General features: G+C 36.6%; 2 protein-coding genes across 2 annotated transcripts; both read right to left on the reverse strand.

Annotated features, from left to right (window-relative positions):
* Positions 1 to 1,390: 1,390 nt before the first annotated feature.
* LOC136222704 (protein FAR1-RELATED SEQUENCE 6-like) lies at positions 1,391 to 10,830 on the reverse strand. The gene is made up of 5 exons (XM_066010435.1): positions 10,600 to 10,830; positions 7,933 to 8,032; positions 5,812 to 7,808; positions 3,750 to 3,801; positions 1,391 to 3,499 (listed from the first exon to the last, which is right to left on the reverse strand). The coding sequence occupies exons 2-5, from the start codon at positions 7,948 to 7,950 to the stop codon at positions 1,505 to 1,507; spliced, it is 4,062 nt and encodes a 1,353-aa protein (XP_065866507.1). The 5' UTR covers positions 7,951 to 8,032; positions 10,600 to 10,830; the 3' UTR covers positions 1,391 to 1,504.
* Positions 10,831 to 16,113: 5,283 nt separating this feature from the next.
* LOC136223738 (protein FAR1-RELATED SEQUENCE 8-like) lies at positions 16,114 to 22,795 on the reverse strand. The gene is made up of 2 exons (XM_066011889.1): positions 22,559 to 22,795; positions 16,114 to 18,502 (listed from the first exon to the last, which is right to left on the reverse strand). The coding sequence occupies exons 1-2, from the start codon at positions 22,571 to 22,573 to the stop codon at positions 16,283 to 16,285; spliced, it is 2,235 nt and encodes a 744-aa protein (XP_065867961.1). The 5' UTR covers positions 22,574 to 22,795; the 3' UTR covers positions 16,114 to 16,282.
* Positions 22,796 to 24,669: the final 1,874 nt, after the last annotated feature.

A 24,669-nucleotide genomic window follows, 5' to 3' on the forward strand; every position in this document is an offset into this window, starting at 1 on the left:
CCCCAAAGGAAACGTCGGTTGATTTTATCAAGCTCATTGAGAACCGGCTCAGGCAACTTACAGGCTTGCATGATATGATTAGGGGTCGCGCAGTTGACAGACTGAATTAAAGTTAGACGGTCAGCCAAGAAAAGAGAATTGGCCTTCCAACTAGCACACAACCCATTAGATTTATCCAGAGTCTCCTTAAAGGAGGTTTTGGAGACTCTGTCACTATGAAGGGGAATCCCAAGATACTTTCCCAAGGATTGGGTAAGAGGAATACCCGAGATTTATTATTCAATGTTTGGCATATGAGATAGAGATAGAGATAAAATAATACATTTTACTATTTTAACCTTATTTAAACTACATAATATTAATTTGAGGGATAATATGGATTTTTCCATCCTATTCAAATCGTAGGAGTTTATCCCACCTCCTTATACCATCCCCTCTTGGGTATAGGATTTGAGGGATAAGATTCATATCCCGCTCTTATCTGCCTAACCTATCTCTAAAATAAACATGGGATAACTCGTCTCAGTTTTTTTATCCCTATCCCCGCGTCCTTATCCCTTCTAACAAACACTTAAGGATGAAATTTTTAAATTTAAATAGAATTATATAATTTTAAAATAACTTTTACCAAATTACTCCACATATAAAAACCATTTCCGGTTTAGTTGACAATAATTTGTTTTATTTTAATAAAAATAGTAATTAATTGTTGTTGATAGGTAGTTCTTAGTTGATTTTTTTTATGGTAAAGATAGTTGTTTTAAAATTTTATCAAAGACGTCTGTGATTAAAATATAAAAAACAGTCCCGAAAAATAGAAACATAACGGCACTTATTCATTCCTTAATTACAACATAGGATGCAAATTCACCCTCAAAAAAGTATTACCTATTTGACTTTGAATATGAAAAAATTCAATTAAGTTTAGTTACTCAATATGGATGACATGTTCATGGACTGTAAAAAAAAAAAGAATGACTGATTGTCCTGTTCTTTGTTCTTTGTCACTTAATTTCAGAATCAGTAATTTCAGTAGTATTCAATTCAATAATTTATCATTACTTATTATAATTATTTATTATAATTATTTTTTGATTATTATCATTATTATTATTAGAACCATTATTATTTTTATAAGCTTTTAATTATTGCTATTTTTAAATGATTATATTATTATTTCAGTTTTAGTAGCATTCAGTTCAGTTTACTTATTTTCAGTAGAACAGAGCCTAATTAGGAAAGCCAAACTTTAAAAACTAAAATGTTTAAAACTCATAATCATTTCAATATCTCTATTAATGCTAGAATTATCCAGAATATTTTTCTTACCAAAATGCTTTTGAAACAGCCCGGTTACTAGGACAGATTCTGTTATCTTAGGGAGAAGCAATTAGAGAAAAGATTTTATCATTCTGCTCATATTTCTAATCAAGTCATGAAGCAGCATTGGCTTTAATAATAATATTCACAAACTCAAGCTTCTACAACTTATAACATTACATGGCTAGTTTTCTAAGAGATGAAGCTTGCTCAATATCTCATCCAACCCTTCCTGAGTAACCTTGTATCGATTTTCTGATTTCTTCCCTTCCTCTACAACCCGCACGATGCATTTATACAGATGATCATACCTATGAACTGGGTTATTTGTATCGATACCACCTTTACTGTGATCAACAGCATATGATCGAGTTATATCCTTTCTCCATCGTGCAAGGACGTATTGAGGTGGAATCTCCTCCAACCCGTTTTCATTAAGCACACTTAATGCATGCCTACATAAATATCCTCTAAAGTTGAACAGACCACAGGCACAAATAACATCCATTTCACTTGCATTGTATGTAACCTCAAACTCCATGATCTCCTGCCGGTTGCCTTCGACTTCAACTTGTTCTTTAACTAGGTATGTAATCGATGGCCCGTCAACACTTACCTGTCTTATGCTAAGACAAGCATACATGCCCTCCACCTCCTTCTCAAACTTCCTCATTATCTCATTTGTGTACAATTTTGAGAGCTGCAGCTCAAAATAACATGTGGACTTCAGCAGTAAACTTGAATTTTTTGAATCCATGTCGGACACTGCTTCTAGCTGATGATTTGTCTGTAAAGCGAGTTCGTACTTATCCAAAAATTCTCTCAGAGGAGTATATTTGTTGAGATATCCTTCAAAAATTGAAGGTACAATGTCATTTTGCTGGACCGGAAACAACCCTGCCAAAAATGTGTCCTTAACATAAGCTGGAACCCATCGTTTTCTATCTTCATATAAAGTCTGAATCCATTTCTCATCCCTGATTCCATGATGTTGGACCATTTCCTCCCACGCTGCTTCAAATTCCTCAGGCTTTAAAAAGCAGTACATTAATCTGCTCAATGCTACTTTTATTGCTTCAAATCCAAACAAGCCTTCTACATCGTCTGGAACTCTTCGTATTATTTGCGACAAATGAACAAAATGTGAAGCTCTTGGAAAAACATCAGCAACAGCAGTTTGCAAATTGCTGCACGGGTCAGTGATAACAGCTGGCGGAGGACGCCCCAACATACATGTGAGCCACGCTCTTAACAACCATACATACGATTCAGTTGATTCAGATGCAAGTAAACCACAGCCTAATAGTATGCGTTGTCCATGGTGATTTACTCCTATAAATGACACCAATGGAACTTGAAATTTGTCTTTCAAGAATGCAGTGTCGATTGCAACCGCATCACCAAAATAGCTATATGCAACCCTAGACCTTGCCTCAATCCAGAACAAATTCCTCATAAATCCTTTCTCATTAAGATCCACCACATAAAAGAAGTTGGGATCAATCAACTGCAAGCGACTGAAGAAATTCTGAACTGCTTGGGCATCTCCTTCCTTAAGATTCAACTGATTGGGATGAAGAAGATTCGTAACTCGTCCTTCATCATCATCTATACCTCCATTCCCTTCAGCATCTACAATCACTGTGCGATACATCCTAATTTTCTGCACCTCATCAGGACTTTCTAATTGCAATGTCCTCTTGGTTCCAGCACCTATAAGCTTATGTGATTTATAAAATTTTCCACTTTCAGGACTAATTAAGTGGTTGTGCTCAACCTCAACTTCAATAAGTCTCCACCTTTTGTTTTCCATCAACCGGAACTTTATCATTGCAGGACAACCAGTTCTAGTTTCAGGTCTTGGCCTATTAGCTTCACTTTTCTTTTTGAAACCTGCACTGCTACAGCTAAGCTTTCCTCTGTATCTTTCTTTACTCTTTCTATACCAGGTGTTGCTTACTCGAACACCAAACCCCTGTTCTTTGGCATAACAATTGTAAAAGTAATAAACATCCTCATACGAGTCGAACTCCATTCCAAGAACAGGAGGCAGAGGATTCTCTCCCTGGATTACACCAGCTTGACCAACATATTCAGTAATGGCACAATCTCCATCGATCTCAAATTCATCAGCATCATCATCGCCAAGTGGCTCTGTGTTGAGAGACACGTCATCCATCTACAAGAAACGTGCAATAATGGAAGGAGTGATAATGAAAAGACTGTAGCTACTTCATCTACTAAAAGCAGGATAAAGAAACAATCAAGAAGGTTACATGCTGAATATATCTTCAACATCAGATCTCTTTTTTATCCTGTAATCCCCTCTGGCCTCCTTACATTTCAAAACAACCTTTGTGGAAGGAAGTAAACCACTAATTGTTTATAATCTCAATGTGTCAAATACAAGGTATACCCTACGTCACAACAGAAAGGATTGTATCCAACGACCAGTATTCTGGACCAGCATCTAAATTGAACCTGAAAAGTGAGGTAGCTTAGAGGACATAAACACTAGGCTACAGTAAGTAGAAGTCAAACTTTTATCACTTGGAATTATTTCAGAGTAGCTTATGGGTGAACAAACTGTTCTTAGTATCGAAAGGCACGTTACTAGATTGGGGGGAAAAATGAACTGTTTATTGCCCCCAGATTTTTGAAGGGGGGAAGTTTCCATCAATGCGAAAGCGCCAAGCTTCAATCAACGGAACTCCATCAGTAAACTAGCAAAACATTATAGCCAGACACAGCGATCTGAATTGGGCATAAAATTAAAGGCTAGAATTCGACAATGCTAAATAAAATTGGAAGTTTGATCTTCTTAAATGCCATCCAGCAATGGAAACAAAAGAGAAAAACAACGAAAGGCATGTAGAAAACAGACCTTCTAAATTAAGCCACAATTAGTTCCAAAAATCATAATTGAAGATCGTAGAATATGATTAAGCATAATATAGGAGTTAAAAATAATAGAAAGTAGGAGAAGAAATCAATCTAAAGAAAGAAAGAAATTAGTAAGGGATTATAACTTACTTGATTTCTACCAAACGAGTGAGTCGCCAGAAAATCTGTCTGTCAAAAAGTCGAGTGCTGCTTCAATTGAATCAAGAGGAGGCCAAGAACAAAAGCCAGAGTGAGACTTGGGCGAGTATTTTCTTTATTTTGTAATGAAGCCCATTACTTTTACTAATATTACATTTATAGCCACAATATTTCTCTTCTATTTTCTTACTCCTCATTTAACAATAGGCCTAATACACAAATAACCCCCTGAACTTGTCTAAATGTTGCAACTGCCCCCTCCAACTTTCAATTGTAACAACTTATCCCTCAAACTTGTCCAATTGTAACAACTTACCCCTTAAACTTGTCCAATTGTAAAACACAACCCCAAATTGCTGACATGGACTGCAATTAAAGAAACACGTAAAATACAAAATCTGCAACGCTCGTGGAGTATGATAATCAGATCTTTGGCGTGATACGAATCCGGAGAAACTTTTTTACGGTTGCTTCAAATACGGGATAAAAAAATTCCCAATTTGGGGTTATGTTTTACAATTGGACAAGTTTAAGGGGTAAGTTGTTACAATTGAAAGTTGAGGCGGGCAGTTGCAACATTTGGACAAGTTCAGGGGGTTATTTGTGTATTAGGTCTTAACAATATCATCATATTTGTTTGTAACTAAATTTGAAATCTTTTTCAAAAATGTAGACTGAATTTCATTTTGTTTCAATAAAAATTAAAATTATTAAAATTTGCTTTTTATTATAATAAAATCATTTTAATCAATTCATACATAAAAAAAAAGTCACTAAAATAAAAATAAAAAGTCACTAAAATATAACGTGGTAATTATTGGGAAGATCTCTAGTATATATAACATGATAACAACTGTGTGCCAACTATGTATATGTCATGTGACATCTGAACAAATAAATATATATTTTTTGTGATAATAATTTCAAACAGTTGAATTAAATAAATAAAAATATAATTTTTATTTCTTTTATTCGTATCTGTATGTCATGTCATATGTAAAAAAACGTGACTGTCATATTAATGTTCGGCTGATTTTTTCTGTACTTTATTAAAATAAAAATAAAATTTTAATTACTTGACAATTGGTGCAATTAAACCATCATATTTGAATTTAAAAAAATTGAACCTTTGGATTGATAATCTTGAGCCACTAAATGGAGCAGTTTTTAACTAGGAAAAAAATTGAACCTTTGGATTGATAATCTTGAGCCACTAAATGGAGCAGTTTTTAACTAGGATTTTTGCATTGTGAAAACGTACACCAGATAGGTATCTTTTATCGTTCTTTGTTACTCCTTATATGATGAATGGATTAAGTCAAAAGAAAGAGTTGAGAAATAATGAAGCAATTTTTTTTTGGTTTAGTCTTAAATTCCTTAAGTTATTGTGAGCTTTAAAAAGGATATTTACAATAAGTGGTGCAACTTTACATTGTAACCTATTATCGCTTATCTTCTACTTCATGAACCCTATTGAGAGACTCTTCAAATGCTTGCAATGCAGCATTGTAATGGTCTAGAGAAATCACACCCTCCTCTACAACTTGCAATGCACTTCTATACAACTGATTAAACCATTGAACATTCTCAGCACCATCAACTCTATTAGACCCATTCTCTGATGGAATATATAACCTCTTGAAATCCTTCTTCCACCTTGATAGAATGTACTTACAAGGTATCTCTTCCACTCCATTGAAGTTTAGCACACACAGAGCATGCCGGCATAAATAACCATAGAAGTTGTAGCAGCTGCATATGCATCGAACCTCACCCGCACTTCTATTATACAGAACCTCAAAATCTCTTATTTCTCGCCTATTCCCTTCACCTGTAACACGCTCCTTCACCAAAAATATTATGATCGGACCATCCACATGAATTTGCGTTGTGCTAAAACAGGAATACATTTCTTCAACCTCTAATTGGAACTTCTTAAATATTTCCCTTGTATATACTTTTGACAGCTGCAACTCAAATGAACATCTGGTTTTTAGCATGGGGGCAGAGCTTCTAGACTCGATATCTGACAGGGTTTCTTCCTTGTGCTTTTTCTGCAGAGCTAATTCATACTTATCCAGAAATTCTTTTAAAGGAGTTTGTTTATGCACATATCTGTCAAAAAATGGATTTAATGTCTCCGCAAGCCGGGCAGTTGACATTCCAGCAAAAAATGTGTCTTTCATATAGACTGGAGCCCATCTTACTCTATCTTCATACAGTGATCGGAGCCATTCATGATCAATAACACCAAATCGCTGGACCATAAATCCCCATGCTGCTTCAAATTCAATCACTTTTAAAGTTTCATAAACTGCTTTCATCAAAGCCTTTCTGATTGCATCATAGTTGCGTAACCCTCCCAATTTTTCTGGAACTCTTCTCATTATGTGGGACAAACCAAAACGATGATGAGATCTTGGAAACGTCTCAGCAATTGCACTCTGCAATGCTTTACATCTGTCCGTGATAATTGTTTGTGGAGAGCACCCTGATAGACAAGAAAACCATGCTTTGAGCAACCAAATATAAGCCTCAGTTGTCTCCCCTGCAAGCAGCCCACAACCTAGTAAAACAGACTGGCCGTGGTGATTTATTCCAACAAATGCCACTAGGGGTATTTCATATTTGCCTGACAAATACACGTTGTCAATATAAATGACATCACCGAAGTAACCACATGCAGCCCTCGACCTAGCATCAATCCAGAACACATTTCTCAAATGCCCTTCATCATTAAGATCCATCAAGTAAAAGAAGCTTGGATTAGTCAACTGCATGCGACAAAAGTAGTTATAAAGAGCCTGTGCATCGCCTTTTTTAAGGTTCAGTTGATTTGGAATTTCAGAAAAACTCCTAAGTTCTCTTGTATTTGAAGTTGAGTTCCCATTGCCTCCTGCATCTATTACAAGTGCTCGGTACAACTTAATGGTTCGCACTTCCGCATCTGAACTTGACTGCAACTTCCTTTTGTTTCCAGTTCCAATCTTCTTAATTGATTTGTATACCTTAGCACCTAACAGATGGTTGTGTTCCAGTGTAACCTCCAGCACCCTCCACCTCTTGGAGTCGACAAGCCTCATCCTTATCATAGCAGGACAACCAGTTCTTGTTTCCTTTCTTAAACGATTCACATCTTTAATTCTTTTGAAACCCTGGCTACTGCAACAAAGTACTGCCCCATACTTTTCTCTACTATTCCTCTTGAACCATGAATTCTTAACTCTAACACGAAAACCCACTTCCTTAGCATAGCAATTATAATAATTGTAAGCATCATCATACGACTCAAATTCCATTCCAACAGCAGGTGGAACAAAGTCTTTCTTTTCTTCAGATATACCATTTTCACTATGCAACTCTATGATCTTATCATCTTCCTCTTTCTGATTCTCAATAAATTCATCCCCAGGCACTTGCTCACTGCTATAGGAGGCTTCAGCCATCTGCCTAACAAAATCAATGCCTCTACATCAGAAATATATCATACAACCACAGAAGAAATGACAACAAAATCAAGAGATAAAACACTTCATATAGAACGGAATTTGAAAAGAATAAGATGACTACAGGTGGTAAGACTCCCATGTATAATTGAAGTATTTATACGTCAGATAAAATCAATTAGCTCATTTCAACTCCATTTGGAGAGCAGGAACCTGAAAAGGGGCTGGAAGGAAATATAAGTTAGTTCAGAAACATCTTCAGATCTGACCTTAAAATTTGAACAATGACAGGAATATTAACTGATCAGCGATAAAATCAATAGTTGATGATCTATAATCCATAACATATTGCAAACATTTGGGAGGTTGCTGACAGCAAATCCCAGCAAACTTCAAGACACACAAAGTGTACAAAAGACAGAATACTGGTTACTGCCTCAAAAAATTGGCTTAATATCGTTAGAAAACAAAAAGGGTCACTTATTTCTGGGATCAAATTGGTGAAATCAAAATCGCAAGCTCCATTTCTATGGCTCTCATTACAGAAAAGATAATCTGGCATATGGTTTAACAGCATAGACAGAGGTATCCACAAAAGACTAAGAGAGGCAGGGATGGTACTCCTTTTGTATAGAACTGGGATTTAAGCCAACTGCTTTTGATCAAACCTTAATCACGTCATTTTAGAGATCTGTAATATATACCATACTAAAAGTGGTTGATAAGGGCCACATTGAAGAAGGTTCAAAAAAGTTAAGCAATGAAGAGGAGCCAGGTGAAGCAAGCAGCTTGGCAGGTATCGCAAAGATCATCAGTGGGCAGAAGACTCATTAAGAACCAAAAGTGAAGCCCCTCCTTATGTGGAGAGCTTCAAAATTGATCAAATTGAGCCAAAAAAAGAAATGCGCATCATCAGTCAATTCGCAAGCAGTTCTGTAAGCAAGTTTCACACTAAGAATTCACTAGGGGCAAACAAATAAACAGAAACTCACCAATCTCAGTAAGTTCGTTCCACCATTTTTTCTAGTAAATCATAAGAATTCACAAAACACTATAATAAAAACAATCTGAATTAGTTATTTTTCTACTAGTGCAAATATACAATGTTTGCCTAAAGGAATTGGAACCTAAGAAGCCATGAGTATTACAAATTTTGTTAGGGATAAATACCATCTGATAGGAAAACTCCAATAGTGATGAGATACTAAAGTTCCATATGGGTGGCACGTGACTGGAATATTCGCCCAGAATGTGGTCGAAAATTATGTCATGGGCTGAGGAGAGGCAATGGATTATTGGCAGAGAACAAAGAAGGAAATAAGGGAAAGAGCAAGGGCAAAAAAAGAGGGAAGGGAGCAGTTTCCAATCAAACTACACAGTTTTGGTTTAGTATAAGGTCTCCAATTCTTAACATATTTGCCAAGTTCTCAAGATTAGACCTTCGAGGCCATCAGAATGGGGAGCCAAGAAGTTTTGGAGACAGGTAATGCTTTATCTTTTACTCATAAATTGTAATGCATGGATTTCCAATCATTTCACTGGTCTTTGGAGGGGTATTGGAGTGCCATTTTGAATTATCTTTTATTTTCAAATACTCCTAAGCAGTGATGTTAAAAGCGCCAGATATGCTTGCCTAGGCTGCCAAAATAGGCCACATGCAGCACCGGCACCTTCACCAAGGCACTGCCTAGGCAAGTGCATAAGGAAGGAATGCTTTTGTAATTTCTGATTTTTCCTGGAAACTTTCAATGGGAGGTAGGAAATATTATAATTGGAAGGATTTGAAAAGAGAATATATAGTTGAAGGAAATAGTGTCATAAATATTAATTTGGTTATAAAAACAAATTCTCGTTTTAAACAAATTAAACATGTTTGTGGAAAATGGACAAATATGAAAAGTCAGATTGCATTATATTAATTGGGTAGATAAATAGCTATTCCTTATTTAATTAAGAAGGAGAGACAACATATTCTGAAGGAAAAATTGGTAGATGTCTGCAGCTTTACAAGAAAATAAAATACTAGCAAAAAACGCAATAAAGAGACTAGTGCAGGTTTACAAGCAACAGAAAGCATACGCAAGAGAAAAACACTACAAGCTTTATAAGTAAAATGGAAGATTGATTGGAAACAGTCATGGGAGAAGATCAAAGCAACAAGTTGAAGTCTTATTTCTTAGATTGAGTAGATACTTTTTAGCTTTTGTTCTCTTTATTTCTTTTGCTTTGGCTTTTTGGATTGCCAGACTAAAAATGATCATCATAACTTGTATCATTCTATATTTATTTCATAAAACTTTTATTCATGTTTTACCCTTTCTTTTTTAAGCAGTGCCTGGCTTTGTGAAGGCCTCGGGTGATTGGAGGTCTCATTGCCTTAAAGGGGCCTAGCACATAATATAAGTGGTAGCTTGGAAAGATAGGCTAATAAGTTTACTGATGAGTGATGATACATACTTCAATTATACATGGGAGTCTTAGCACCTGTAGTCATCTTATTCTTTTCAAATTTTGTTCTATATCAAGTGTTTTATCTCTTGTCATTTCTTCTGTGGTTGTATATGATTTGAGAAAAATAGAATTGCAAATCTCAAACTCAAACACAGAATTGTAAATCAGTCAAACTCAAACAATCTCTCCTTCAGTCCTCCTCCATGTTTATATACTCACTTCATCTGGTAAATCGATTGGAAAAAATCGAATTCCAAAGAAAAACTCAAACTCCATCTCAAACTCAAACAGGTTCAAACTCAATGCAACAAAACAGAATTGCAAAGAAAATTCGATTTACCTCGTAAGTCGATGGAAACCGGTGAAAGTCAGTGGCGCGAAGATGGAAACCGGATGAAAAGAATGAAACTTTAAGTTTAGGGCATAAAAGGGGCAGCGGCAAGAGAGCCGGAGACGAGGCGAGAGAAGCAAAAGGATGGGACTTGAGGCGGAACTCGGAAGAACTGAGTAAGAGGAAGGGAATGAGTTAGGTTTAGTTTAGTTTCTAATTTTTAGTTTTCAGAAGAACTTTCTGTTTCTGTTTCTAGGAAGGGAATTAATTAATTTTTAGTTTTTATTTTTACTGTTAAAGGTGTAAAAATAATTCAAGATTGTCATAAGCAATGATAACGGTTTTTTTTTTTTTTTTTTTTTTTTTTTTTTTTTTTTTTTTTTTGATGAAAATGCATATATCTTCATTAGATACGAAAACAACAAATACAACAAGAAACGAGAAAGGTAAAAAACCTTATAAAATCCATAATGAGACGAAAATGACTACAAGGAGCATAAAATGCCATAAAAAATATAAAACCAACAAAAAAAAAACATATACTTCATTGAAATCCAAATCCACAGAAAAGCAACTGCAATCGAATCTTCATCATTTAGTCTCTTCCTAACATTCGGATTTGAGTCATTTCGTTTGTTGCATCCACATAGATGTATTGATCCACATATAAAATAAATCGTTTCCACTCTTGCTAAATCCGAAAAATGTATAAACAGTAGAATAATGAAGAGCAGATACAATTCAAACGGATAGAGAGATCCAATAAAATATATAAACACTGGCCGAAAAAAAAATACAATAAAAAATTTACAATAAACCTAACCCGTTGAGAGGAGGAAGAATGAACTTCCTTCTTCCTCCTTAATGTAGATCCACAAAAGAAGAAAGAAAGGAGGAGCGGCAGTTTTTTTCCAGAGAGAGCAGTTCCCTCTCGCAATGATAACGATTTAAAATTGTGCAATTTACAGCAATTTTACTTTAGTATTGACAACTTTCTTAAATTTAAGAAATAATTCATTAAAATGTTTCTTAAATCTTAATATTAAATATTATATTAAGTGCTTAAGTTTTAAGATTACTAACAATTTCATATGAATTGCACATCTTCTAAAATTAAGTGAAAATTAAAAAGATCGGTTGAAATTCATTTAAAAAACAATTAAACAACATTAAAATTGATGTTTTATCGAGTTTAAAATTTGTTTCAAAAAGTTGTGATGCAATTTTAAATGAATTTCACCAAAATTCACCATTTACGAAATTGGGTGGAAGTGGATGAAATCAGGAGAAACTCATTTGAAAATGATTCAAACAATTAAGCAACATTAAAATCATGTTTTATCAAGTTTCATATTAGTTTCAAAATGTTACAATAAATTTAACATGAATTTCATCAAATTTTACCTCTTATAAAATTGAGTAAAAGTAAATGAAATCGTATTTGCAAATTATTCAAACAATTAAGCATCATTAAAACTAATGTTTATCAAGTTCAAACAAGTTTTGGTGCAATTTCACTTAGTTTTATTTTTTGTCAATTTGAGTGAAAGTGGATGAAATTAGCTTAAACTTATTTGAAATTGAGTTAAATCATTAAGCAACATTAAAACCTCATTAATGTTTATATGAATCCTAAATGACCAAATGAATTAATCAATCACCAAATATAGGCTTATTAGACCTAACCCTTAAAGATTATTTTAATCTCTACACCATAATATTTTAATTAGTCTAGATCTAACTGTGAGCGATTAAAATGGAAACAAACAGACATTTAATGGTTTGTTTTACTATTTGTAGTTTTTTTCTTATCTATGTGGATCGTGTATCAGGTGTAGCCGGTACTTTTATAGAGATTTATTCCTTACTTTTTATGATGTATTTTGTTATTTAGAGATAATATGCATTTTCATAAATAAATAATCTCATCTTATTACTTCCCTTTGTGATGAAGAGGGAGTAATTGTCGATAATCAGAATGATATGTTGGTTTATGCAAAGCAGTATTTTCAATCCGTTTTCACCGGAACTGGGACAGCTGGGTCTGAGACAGTGAATGTGATTGAGGCAGTGATTGACACATCGACAAATGACATGCTCACGGCTCCCTTTGAGATTGAGGAGTTTAAGAATACCCTGTTTTCTATGAGTCCAAACAAATCTCCGGGCCCTGATGGTTTGAACCCAGCTTTTTTCCAATCATTCTGGGCTACAATGGGACAGGAACTGGGAGCGGCCTGCGCAAAATGGCTTAGAGATGGGGAGCTTCCATCGGGTTTCAATGATACTACAATTGTGCTTATCCCCAAGCTAGACAACCCTAGATTGCTAAAGGACTTTCGTCCGATCTCCCTTTATAATGTGCTCTACAAAATCATTGCAAAGGCCTTGGCTAACCGGTTGAAAGGTGTTTTGCCACAAATAATTGGAGAAACTCAATCTGCTTTTGTCTCTGGAAGGTCAATAATTGATAATGTGCAGGTTGCCTTTGAAAGTATTCACTACATGAAAAGGCAGAACAGGGGGAACTCTGGGCAGGCTGCCTTGAAGATTGACATTAGCAAGGCCTATGATAGGGTGGATTGGAACTTTCTGAAATTGGTTATGATTCGCATGGGTTTTCATGAGACCTGGATCAGATGGATGATGCTATGTATTACAACGGTTAGGTATAAGGTGGCAGTGAATGGAGAATATTCTCAACAAATTATCCCTGGTAAGGGCCTCAGACAGGGTGATCCGTTGTCTCCCTACCTGTTCATCTTGTGTGCTAAAGTCCTATCCAAATTGATAAAGAAGGCTGAGAGTGAGGGGCTTAATTTCAGGATGCAGAATCTGTCGAAGGGCACCATCGGTTACACACCTATTCTTCGTTGATGATGGTTTCCTGTTCTTTGGAGCAACTACTAGTGAAGCTAGTAAGATTTTGAGTATACTAACCGAGTACGAGTTGGCTTTGGGACAGGCTGTGAACCTGAGCAAGTCCGGAATTTTCTTTAGTGCGAATGTCAAAGCTGATTTGCAATTTGAGCTTAAAGCAATTTTGAGGGTTAATGCTCCTTTGGACACGGGTCGCTATTTGGGGTTGCCTTCACTAATTGGGCGCTCCAAGAGAAGGATTTTTAACTTTCTGATTGAGAGGCTGCGGAAAAAGTTCGGAGTATGGAGTTTCAGATTCCTCTCACAGGCAGGCAAAGAGGTGTTGTTAAAGTTAGTGGCTCAGGCTTTACCTACCTTCTGTATGAGTACGTTCCTAATACCTTTATCTATCTGTGATGAATTGCAAAAAATGATGAACTCTTTTTGGTGGGGTATGAAACCTGATGGCAAAAAGAGTATTCACTGGTTTGATTGGGCTAGGTTATGTCAATCAAAGGACCTAGGGGGTATGGGTTTTAAGGACCTACATTTGTTTAACTTAGCCTTATTAGGAAAGCAGGGATGGAAATTAGTGAATAACTCACATACTTTAGTAAGTAAAATGTTCAAAGCAAAATATTTCCCAAGGGAAGAATTACTTTTCTCTGAATTAGGCAATAATCCTAGTATGGTTTGGAGAAGTATTTAGAGTGGCCTGAGTATACTTAGGAAAGGGGTATTGTGGAAAGTGGGAGATGGTAGTCCAATTAGAGTTTGGAAGGATGCATGGGTACCTAAACTGAACGGTTTTTGTTTAAATTCTTTTATGGTCCCTGTGATGCAAGATTTGAGAGTTGCTGACTTGTTGCTTGAAAATGGTAGGGGTTGGGATGTAAATAAATTGAATGGATGTTTTAGTGAAACTGAAGTGAGTGCCATTTGTGACATCATTTTACCCTTCACTGTCAGTCCAGATAGAAGAATTTGGAACTGGTCAAAAGATGGTTTTTATAATGTGCATTCGGGTTATATTGCCGGGATGGAGGTGGAGGGAAGATTGGTGAATGAGGGTTGGAGGAGGATCTGGAACAGAAATATGCCCCCCAAACTGAAGCTATTCATATGGCGAATCTGCTCGGGTAGCCTACCCACTCGGGCTAGATTAGCCCAACGACGAGTTCCAATCACAATTGAATGTCCCGTGTGTGTGGATCAGGATGAAACGGATAACCATTTATTTGTTGAATGTTGCTTTGCAGGTGATCTTTAGCAAATAGCTGGACTTCCAATACCACAAATTAATGGGATGATTTTTGAAGAATGGTTAATGCAGGCACTATGCGGTCTGAATCAGGAGATCATTGACCGGCTTTGTTGTGCTCTAAAGACAATCTGGGACCATCGGAACAGAGTTCTATGGCATATGACTTGGTGGCCGACGGACACTAGTTGGCGCCACGGAATTGATGAATTTCGGGACTGGAAGGCTTACCAACAAGGCTCGAAGACTAGGCCAAAAGCAGACTCGACGGCACGGTCTATTCACTATCAGCGGCAGTTTCAGGAAGCCGGAGCGACATTAGCAACAACACGAGGGGACGGGTCTGCCCCGTCGTCTAGCCACCATCAAACAAGGCAGGCCGACGACCTTTCCTAACAACCTGCAACAGCAGTATGCCCGCAGCAACGATCAACGAACGGCGGAAATTCTGAGCCGACACCAGCAGCACACCCGCAGCAAAGATCAACGAACGACGGAAACTCTGAGCCGACCGCAACAGGGCTGCCTGGTACCAATCAGGGACGTTCGAACAGCAACATCGCACAACCCCGGGATAAACAAATATGGAAGCCACCAGCAAGGGGGTCAGTGAAGTGTAATGTCGACGGCGTCATCTTTAGGGAAGCAGGAAGCTGCGGGTTGGGTGCGGTGGTCAGAAATAATACATGTACATTCCTATTCTGTAGCAGCAGTTTTGTTACAAGCATTAGAGAACCTAAGGTGGTCGAGGCATTAGCACTACGAACGAGTATGATATGGCTTGCTTCTATGCACTACACGAACGTTGAATTTGAATCGGATGCTAAGCTTGTTATTGATGCAATTCACTCCAACAAAAAGGATATCTCGGAGTTTGGAACGCTTATTCATAATTGTCGAGTTATCCTAAGTTCTAATCCTACTTTTTCAGTATCTTTTGTTAGTCGTTTAGTGAATAGGGTTGCACATTTGGTAGCTAGGCAGTCCTATTCCAATGCTAGCGATTTTTTATCTTCTGTTGTGCCGAATTAGCTGTCAAACGCTATTATTGAGGATGCAAATCCCGTTCTTATATGAAATGATTATTTTGGGTTAAAAAATAAATAAATAAATAAATAATCTCAAATTTCAAAAAGAAATATTTGAAGTGAGCGTTTTCTTTAATTGTCCGTCTGTTTGTAGTACTTTACATTGATGTAGTATTTATATCATCTACACCTTTCTCGACTAAAACATGTTTGAATCAAGTGTATCTTAATATATTTATAATGTTCGATATATATGGAAATTATAGTATAATCACATCTTGTAAATTTACTATCGATGGAACAGAAAGAAAGTTGACAATCTTTTTATTATTATTATTAATGACAACATTCTAGTTAGGAGAATTTGGAGTAAACTAAAACTGAAACTAACGGAATTTTCTGGTGGAAAATTGAAGTTGTAATTATAACAATACAAATTATGAAGCCCTAAAAGACCAAAGAATTCATTGCAAGCATAACATAAATTCATTTCGTAATGATAATATCACAAAGAATCGTAAAATTAATTCAATAATCACTTTATTTATACATGTTTATCTGCAACAAGTCTGACCTTGTTCAAAGATTCTTGAAATGCTTGCCAAGCAACCATATAATGATCCTGAGAAATCATCCCTTCCTCAACTACTTGCATTGCTCGTTTATACAAATGATCAAACCACTGAACTGGGTTTCCAATATCAACACTGTTCGAACCCAGATCCGGTACGTATAGACGCTTAAAATCCTTCCTCCACCGTCCCAATATATATTGGTATGGGACTTCTTCCACCCCATTGTACTGCAGAATACACAATGCATGTCTGCATAGGTAACCTTTGAAGTTGAAGCAACCACAATTGCACCTCACTTCTGGTCCTGATTTATCATACAATACCTCCAATTTCCTAACATCATTCGCATTTTCCTCATCCGCCTCGCGTTCTTTGACCAAATATGTAACTACTAAACCATTAGCATGAACTTGCGTAATGTTAAAACAAGACGACATCATCACCACCTCTTCTTGGAATTTCCTGAATACTTCATTGGTATACAACTTAGAGAGCTGTATTTCAAAATAGCTACTTGTTCTCAACATGGGGCTTGAAGCTCTTGACTCGAAATCATCAAGAGCTTCCTTCTCATGTTTCTTTTGTAAAACTAATTCATACATGTCAAAAAACTCCCTTAGAGATGTTTGCTGGTGCACATAACTGTCAAAAAATGGGATCATGGACTCGCCTCTTTGAAAAGTGGACATTCCAGAAAAAAATGTATCCTTGGAGTAAACTGGAGCCCATCGCTCTCTATCTTCGTAGAAATTTCGAAGCCATTCGTGATCTGCAATTCCAAACTGCTGGGACATGCTCTCCCAAGCCATTTCGAATTCATCCACCTTCAGAGAGTCATACACAGTTGTATTAAGAACAATCTGAAATGCTTCATATTCCTGCGATCCTCCAAAATTCTCTAGAATCTTCTGCACGACGTGTGACAGAGAAAGACGATGGTGGGCCCTAGGAAAAACCTCGGCAATTGCACTTTGCATGACTTTGCAATGGTTGGTAAGTATGGTTTGTGGAGGACGGCCTAACATGCACGTAAGCCATGCCCTAAACAGCCAGATATATGTTTCAAATGTCTCATCTGCAAGCAAACCACAACCAAGCAGAATAGACTGCCCATGGTGATTAATTCCAACAAATGAAAAGAGTGGAATATCATATTTGTTTGACAAGCACGTGGTGTCAAATAAAACGACATCACCAAAATAGGTGTATGCAGCCCTTGACCTAGCATTGATCCAGAAAACATTTTTCAAGAACCCCTCATCAGTAAGATCCATCAAGTAGAAAAAGTTTGGACTTGTCTGCTGAACCTGACAAAAATAATTATAGATGATCTGTGAATCTCCTTTCTTGAGCTTCAAATGCTTGGACCGGTCAATATGATGGCTGCTTTCCCCGTCATTAGAATTGGAGCTCCCATAACCAAGTGGATCTACAGCAGCTGTCCTATATAATTTGATTGTGCGTACCTCAACATCGACAGCTGGTTCTACCTTTCTTTGAGAGCCAATATCCATCTTCTTGTGTGACTTAGAATTTTGTGCTCTTTCAGGATCAAATGAGTGGTTATGTTCAAGCTTAACTTCATCTACTCTCCACCTATTAGATTCTACTAATCTCAACCGTATCATTGCTAAACAACCAGTTCTTGTTTCTTTCCTACGACTATTTGCTTCTTTCATTGTCTTAAAACCCTCACAGTTGCAACAGAGCACTGCACCACGTTTCTCCTTGCTGTTACGTTTTGTCCATGAAGATTTCACCCTAATGGCAAATCCCAATTCCCTAGCATAGCAGTTATAATAATTATAAGCATCATCATATGATTCAAACTCCATTCCCACTACAGGTGGGGGATAGTTGTTTCCTTGAGATCTGCCATTTTGAACATCCACGAGCACTGTATCATCTTCATTGTTTTCATGAGCGTGATCTTCAATATCAAACAAGTGGTTACAATTATTATCTACATCATTGCTTTCAGTTTCGAGGTCATGGCTGACAATTTCAAGGTTGTTATCTTCAATATCAAGGTCATTGTCCTCAATCTCAATGTCATTTCCGTCAATCTCAAGACCATTCCCATCAATATCAAGGTCATTCCCCTCAATTTCCAGACTATTGCTATCAAAATCAAGATCATCACCTTCCTCCTCAAGCATTGGTTCACTGTTCTGAGAACCTTCTTCCAACTGAAATGCAAAATAAAATATAAGATGGACTGAGTCGGCAAGAGTATGCAACAACAGGCAAGTAATTTGCACATAGTCAGTCCATTATCCTGCAAGTTACATGTCTGAAGTCTCCCTTGGATTTATTGTTTTTTTTTTCAGTAGTTATTTTACATCAAAACCTAACTCCGCCTGTGAGGGTCACTTGGTGGCCTTTACAGCCGGTCCCAAGCCCGGACAAAGGAGGAGGGTTGCGGTAGGTTTGTGGCGGCCAGCGTAAAACTTAGTCACATCTTATGACATGAACCATAATATAAATACCGTTGGGGCGTTCCCTACTCAGCGACGCGCTGCACTTCCTAGACCCGGGTGTAGTGATAAATGTGCAAGGGTTGCTAGGTCGTCGCCCCGAAGCGGCGCGCCACCCCAGGACCCGGGGGTGGTGTCAAATATGCAAGGGTTGCGGGTAAATAAGCTAGTCCACGGTAATGGTAGGGGTAGGGGTAAGGGTAGTAGGCTACGCTTTGGGACATGGAACATAGGTTCTTTGACAGGAAGATTAGCTGAAATTGTAGATGTTATGAAGAGGAGGAGAATAAATATATTATGCCTACAAGAAACCAAGTGGGTTGGAGCTAAGGCTAGAGAGATAGCTCCTTGGGGTTATAAGCTTTGGTACTCAGGAAAGGATAAGGGTAGAAATGGAGTAGGTATTCTTATTGATAGGGAGTATATTGATGAGGTAGTAGCGGTGTCTAGGAAGAGCGATAGAATTATGAGTGTTAAGCTAGTGATAGGGGATGAGGTTGTGAATGTCATTAGTGCATATGCGCCACAAATAGGATTAGATGTGTCTATAAGACAAGCTTTTTGGGATGACTTAGAGGAAGTGGTGCAACAGGTTCCTAGGGATGAAAAAATGGTACTAGGGGGTGATCTCAATGGACACGTGGGTTCTAGGCGAGATGGGTTTGAGAGTGTTCATGGAGGGTATGGTTTTGGAGATAAGAATGAAGCAGGAAATGATATTTTGGAATTCGCATCAGCCTATGACTTGAGTATCATGAACACATGGTTTATGAAGAGAACATCCCACTTAGTGACTTATCGGAGTGGCGGTAATGCGAGCCAAATTGACTTCTTCTTAGTAAGGAGTGCTTGGAGAAAGAGTTATATTGATTGTAAGGTGATCCCTGGTGAGAGTACGACAACCCAACATAGAGTAGTGGTGCTAGATTTTCGAAGTAGGAAATGTATAAGAAAACAAACACCTCAAATAGAGACTAAGATTAAGTGGTGGAAATTGCAAGGGGAGAATCAACAAAAATTTGTGGATGAGATGACCAAAAAAGATATTTGGACTTGCAATATGGATTCAGATATAGATTCGATATGGAATAAGATGGAGCATAGTATAAGGGAAGTAGCGAAGGAAGTTCTAGGGGAATCTAAAGGTAGCATGCCACCGGGTAAGGACACATCTTGGTGGACAGAAGAAGTACGACAAGCAGTAAAGAGTAAGAGAGAATCCTATAAACTATTGGGGAAATGTAGGAGTGACGAGAACTACGAAAAATACAAAGAGGCTAAAAGGGAAGTAAAGAAGGTCATACGAGATGCTAGAGCAAAGGTGAATCGGGATCTGTATACAAGATTGGATACGAAAGAAGGGGAAAGAGACATATATAGAATTGCTCGGATGAGAGATAGGAAGACGCGAGATCTCGGAAAAGTTAAATGTGTGAAGGATGTGGACCAGAAAGTCCTAGTTGGAGATAAGGATATCAAGGAACGATGGAGGTCCTATTTTGATGACTTATTTAATGGAGATCGCCAACAAGATGTTGGAGATATAAGTATCCATCACGATATGATAAATCATGAATGCCTGCGGAGAATTCAAAAGGGTGAAGTCAAAATGGCATTAAGTAAGATGAAGTTGAAGAAAGCAGTAGGACCTGATGGCATCCCTATTGAGATTTGGAGATGTTTGGGAGAAAGAGGAATCGAATGGTTGACGACGTTCTTCAACAAAATTTGGAGAAACAATAAGATGCCATCAGAATGGAGGAAAAGTACCTTAATCCCTTTGTATAAGAACAAAGGCGATGTCCAAGATTGTGCCAACTATCGGGGAATCAAATTAATGAGTCACACTATGAAACTTTGGGAGCGAGTGATTGAACAAAGGCTAAGGAGGACGGTGAAGATCTCGGAAAACCAGTTTGGCTTTATGCCGGGAAGATCAACTATGGAAGCCATCCATCTAATGAGACAATTAATGGAGCACTATCGAAATAAGAAGAAAGACTTGCATATGGTTTTCATTGACTTGGAGAAAGCATATGATAAGGTACCAAGGGAAGTACTTTGGTGGGCCTTGATAAGGAAAGGCATTTCGCGGAAATATATTGACATCATAAAGGACATGTATGAGGGAGTATGCACGAGTGTACGTACTAGTGTTGGGAAGACTGAAGAGTTTCCTATTACGATCGGAGTGCATCAAGGTTCCGCACTAAGCCCATTTCTTTTTGCCATCGTTATGGATGAACTAACAAGTTCACTTCAAGATGGTATACCATGGTGCATGCTGTTTGCAGATGATATTGTGTTGGTTGAGGAGACGAAAGAAGGAGTGGAGATGAAGTTGGAACTATGGAGGCAAACTCTAGAATCTAGAGGCTTTAAGTTGAGTCGAAGTAAGACAGAATATTTGGAGTGTAAGTTTAGCGGCCGTAGGAGTAGGGAGGCAGGGACAATCATCCTAGATGGGAGAGTTGTTCAGGCCTCGGATTGCTTCCGGTATTTAGGATCTATTATCCAAACGGATGGAGAAGTAGATGGAGATGTTGCTCATAGGATTAAAGCTGGTTGGTCGAAGTGGAAGAGTGCTACGGGTTTCCTTTGTGATCCCGGGATGCCTAATAGATTGAAGGGAAAATTCTACCGGACGGCAATTAGACCAGCATTGTTATATGGTACGGAGTGTTGGGCAGTGAAACACTGCCACATCCATAAGATGTCGGTGGCGGAGATGCGTATGTTGAGATGGATGTGTGGTCACACGAGAAAGGACCGGGTGCGTAATGAAATAATTAGGACAAAAGTAGGGGTCACATCTATTGAGAATAAAATGAGAGAAAACCGACTAAGGTGGTTTGGCCATGTGAGACGTAGAGGGCTTGATGCGCCGGTTAGGAGAACCGAAGAGTGGCAAAGGGATGTAGTGGTGAGGGGTAGGGGAAGACCTAAGCAAACTTGGAGGAGGGTGATCGAGAGTGATATGAGTTTATTGGGAATTGAGGAAAATATGGTAGTGGATAGGACGGAGTGGAGGGAGCGAATCTGTGTCGCTGACACGACTTGATTTTCACGGTTTTATATGATGGTTCATGTTAGCCGACCCCGAATCATTTCGGGACTAAGGCTTTGTTGTTGTTGTTGATTTTACATCAAAACCTAAAAAGCTTCACTTTATTACCTTCCTTTAACAGCATTTTCATTAATAAACTGTAAAGCCTCTTCATCTATACTAGTATCTCTTGGGGCACAGCACAGGCATTCATACTCCCAAATTCAGCAAATCTCATCACATTACTTTGCTAATTTGTTTATAAGAAACTGAAAGATCATTTCTACTTTCAGAATTAAGATTACTACACCGCATCAATTTCTTACTGAATTCTATATTACTCCATCGTCCCACTTTCTCGAACAATTAGGCAACTTTTCCAAGAAAAGTTACGAACTTCATCCTCATAAACAAGTTATTTGTCAGTTATCATTTCAATCCCTCACTAAACCAAACCCAAATACTTTCAAAATAACAATAACACCATCTCAAGCAAAAAACACATAGATCGAACTAACTCAATTGGCTACCAAAAGCCAATTGCAACTGTAGTGAAAAATTACTTTGGTGTACCATCCGCAAACAAATTCAATAGAAAATGAATATTGAAGGAAAAGAAAAACGAGTAATCCCTTGCCTAAAATGAAATCTAGTAACAAAATTACTGAATACAAAAGCAATCTGAAAAAGAAAACAAAAATCGAAGACAGAAGAAGACTGACCTCAATCATCGCCATCGTGTCTTAGAGCTGTTTGAAGTAGCTGCTTTTGTTCGCCGGGACCGCCGCCATGTAATTCACCGCCGGCTTCGGTTAGAGCCGCGGAATGGAGGTGGCGTCATATTAGTCGAGTAAGCTGATTTTGAATGCCTACGGTTGGGTTTCCAGTTGGCAGTGGGAGCAGGGTGTTTGGTTGTTTGGTCATGGTGAAGACATGGGGCAAGGCAGGCAAGCAAGCAAGCAATTGAGTTGGGCCTGTCGTCTTAAAAGGGATTTTCACCCAACTCACAAGGCTCATAGCCAGTAAAATATTAGAAACTAAAAAATATTACAAATCTAAATTTAATCAAACTATCTTTTTGGAATAATAGTTCTGATTAATCGGTTCAAATTGTTATTAGAGCATAGATGGTAAGTAATATACTTTGTTACCAAAGTAAAAGTAACACTTCTAAATAACACACCACTAGAATACTTCTAATTTTAGTAGGGTTCACTCGTCATAAAACATTATATATTCATTCAATTAACATACAATTAATAATTTTTATCCGACACAATAATTTATTCAATACTTATTATTAATTCTATAAAATTATTTATCCAATAAAATAGTATGAAAAAAATTGAAAAGAAAAAAAACGATTGAGGGGCTAAAAACAAAAAATAGTATAAAAAATTAGAATTAAAATAGATTTTTGAAACATTAAAATAATTTTTTAAGGGATTAAAAAAGGTTAAAAAAAGTTGTAAGGACTAATTCTAAATAATCTAGAGAGAGAATGGTTGTTACCAAATTTTAGTTACAAACTAAGTTAGACAACATTTTTTTTAATGGGTTGGTAATAACTCTTTTTAAAAACTAATAAAGAGATTATTTCCGTTAGAGATGGTCTTAGTTTTCATTAATGGATTCAAAGTTGTTGAGCTTTTAGATGGATTAAAGTCTAATTTATAAATTATTACTCTAAATTTTTAACTTAATTGACTTGAAATCTTTACAATTGAAGTTGATCTTAATTGATTGGAATATTAGTTATTATTTTAAAGTCGGATGAATATTAAATAAAACAAGATTAATTATTAGGAATTTAGTTTTATTAAAAAAATATTAGGGATTTAGGACCATTTACTATGAGTAAAATAATAATAATAATAATAATATGTAATATTGTTGAAGCACGGAATCTAGAAAAACGAAATTATCGATCTAAAGAATCTAAAATGAGTTGTGGATGAGGTCGTTCTCTTTAAGACTTTATATCACTTATGCTTGCATTCTCGTCATTATAGCTACGTTGTTGATGCTTCATTATAGTAAATAGTGACAAAAGTGTACTAACTTTATTTCCTTTGTTTCTACAAATTGTCTTTGTGACTGAAGATCGTCGAACTGTTTCATTTTTATTATTTCACATACGAGTATTCTTGAAATAATATTTTATATATTCTAAGTAGTATATATTAAGCTTTTTATTTTCATACTTAGAATAATACAACAAATATTATCTTACATTCATTTGAACATTTATTTATCTTATCTTCCTTTGTTAGTCTTCTCAAGATAATTTCTTTACTGGTGAATAGTGTAATCATCAACAATCTCCCCCTTTTTACGATGACATCTCTTTTTAGAAAATATTTTAATATAGTTGAATCTTGAGTGTTCATTAAGAGATAAATGTTTCGAATGTGAGATCACGTGCTTTTAATGATCATGAATATTGAAAAAACAGTGATTAATCTTCTCACTATCTTGAAGATGGATTATAGAAATTCTTCTTGAAAGACTTCCCTTGAGATATATAACATGTTTAATGACCAAATTAGTGTTATCCCTAATAATTTATTAATAATTCATTAAAAAATGAAAATAGAAACTAATCTCAAACTCTTAAAATAATTTTTTAATTAATATCTATAATAAAAATTATTTACATAAAAATTATTTTTTAGAATACATAAATATTATTTAACATAATAATTATTTATATAAATATTAAATATTAACTATTTATAAGAGTTGGTAATGAGTTTATGGAAACCATTGAGGTTTTTTTTTTAATAAAAAGTATTTTGTTTTGGGTCATACATGAATATCATAATTAAGTACA

The sequence above is a fragment of the Euphorbia lathyris genome, chromosome 3 (assembly GCF_963576675.1).
Source record: "Euphorbia lathyris chromosome 3, ddEupLath1.1, whole genome shotgun sequence".
NCBI classification, from domain to species: domain Eukaryota; kingdom Viridiplantae; phylum Streptophyta; class Magnoliopsida; order Malpighiales; family Euphorbiaceae; genus Euphorbia; species Euphorbia lathyris.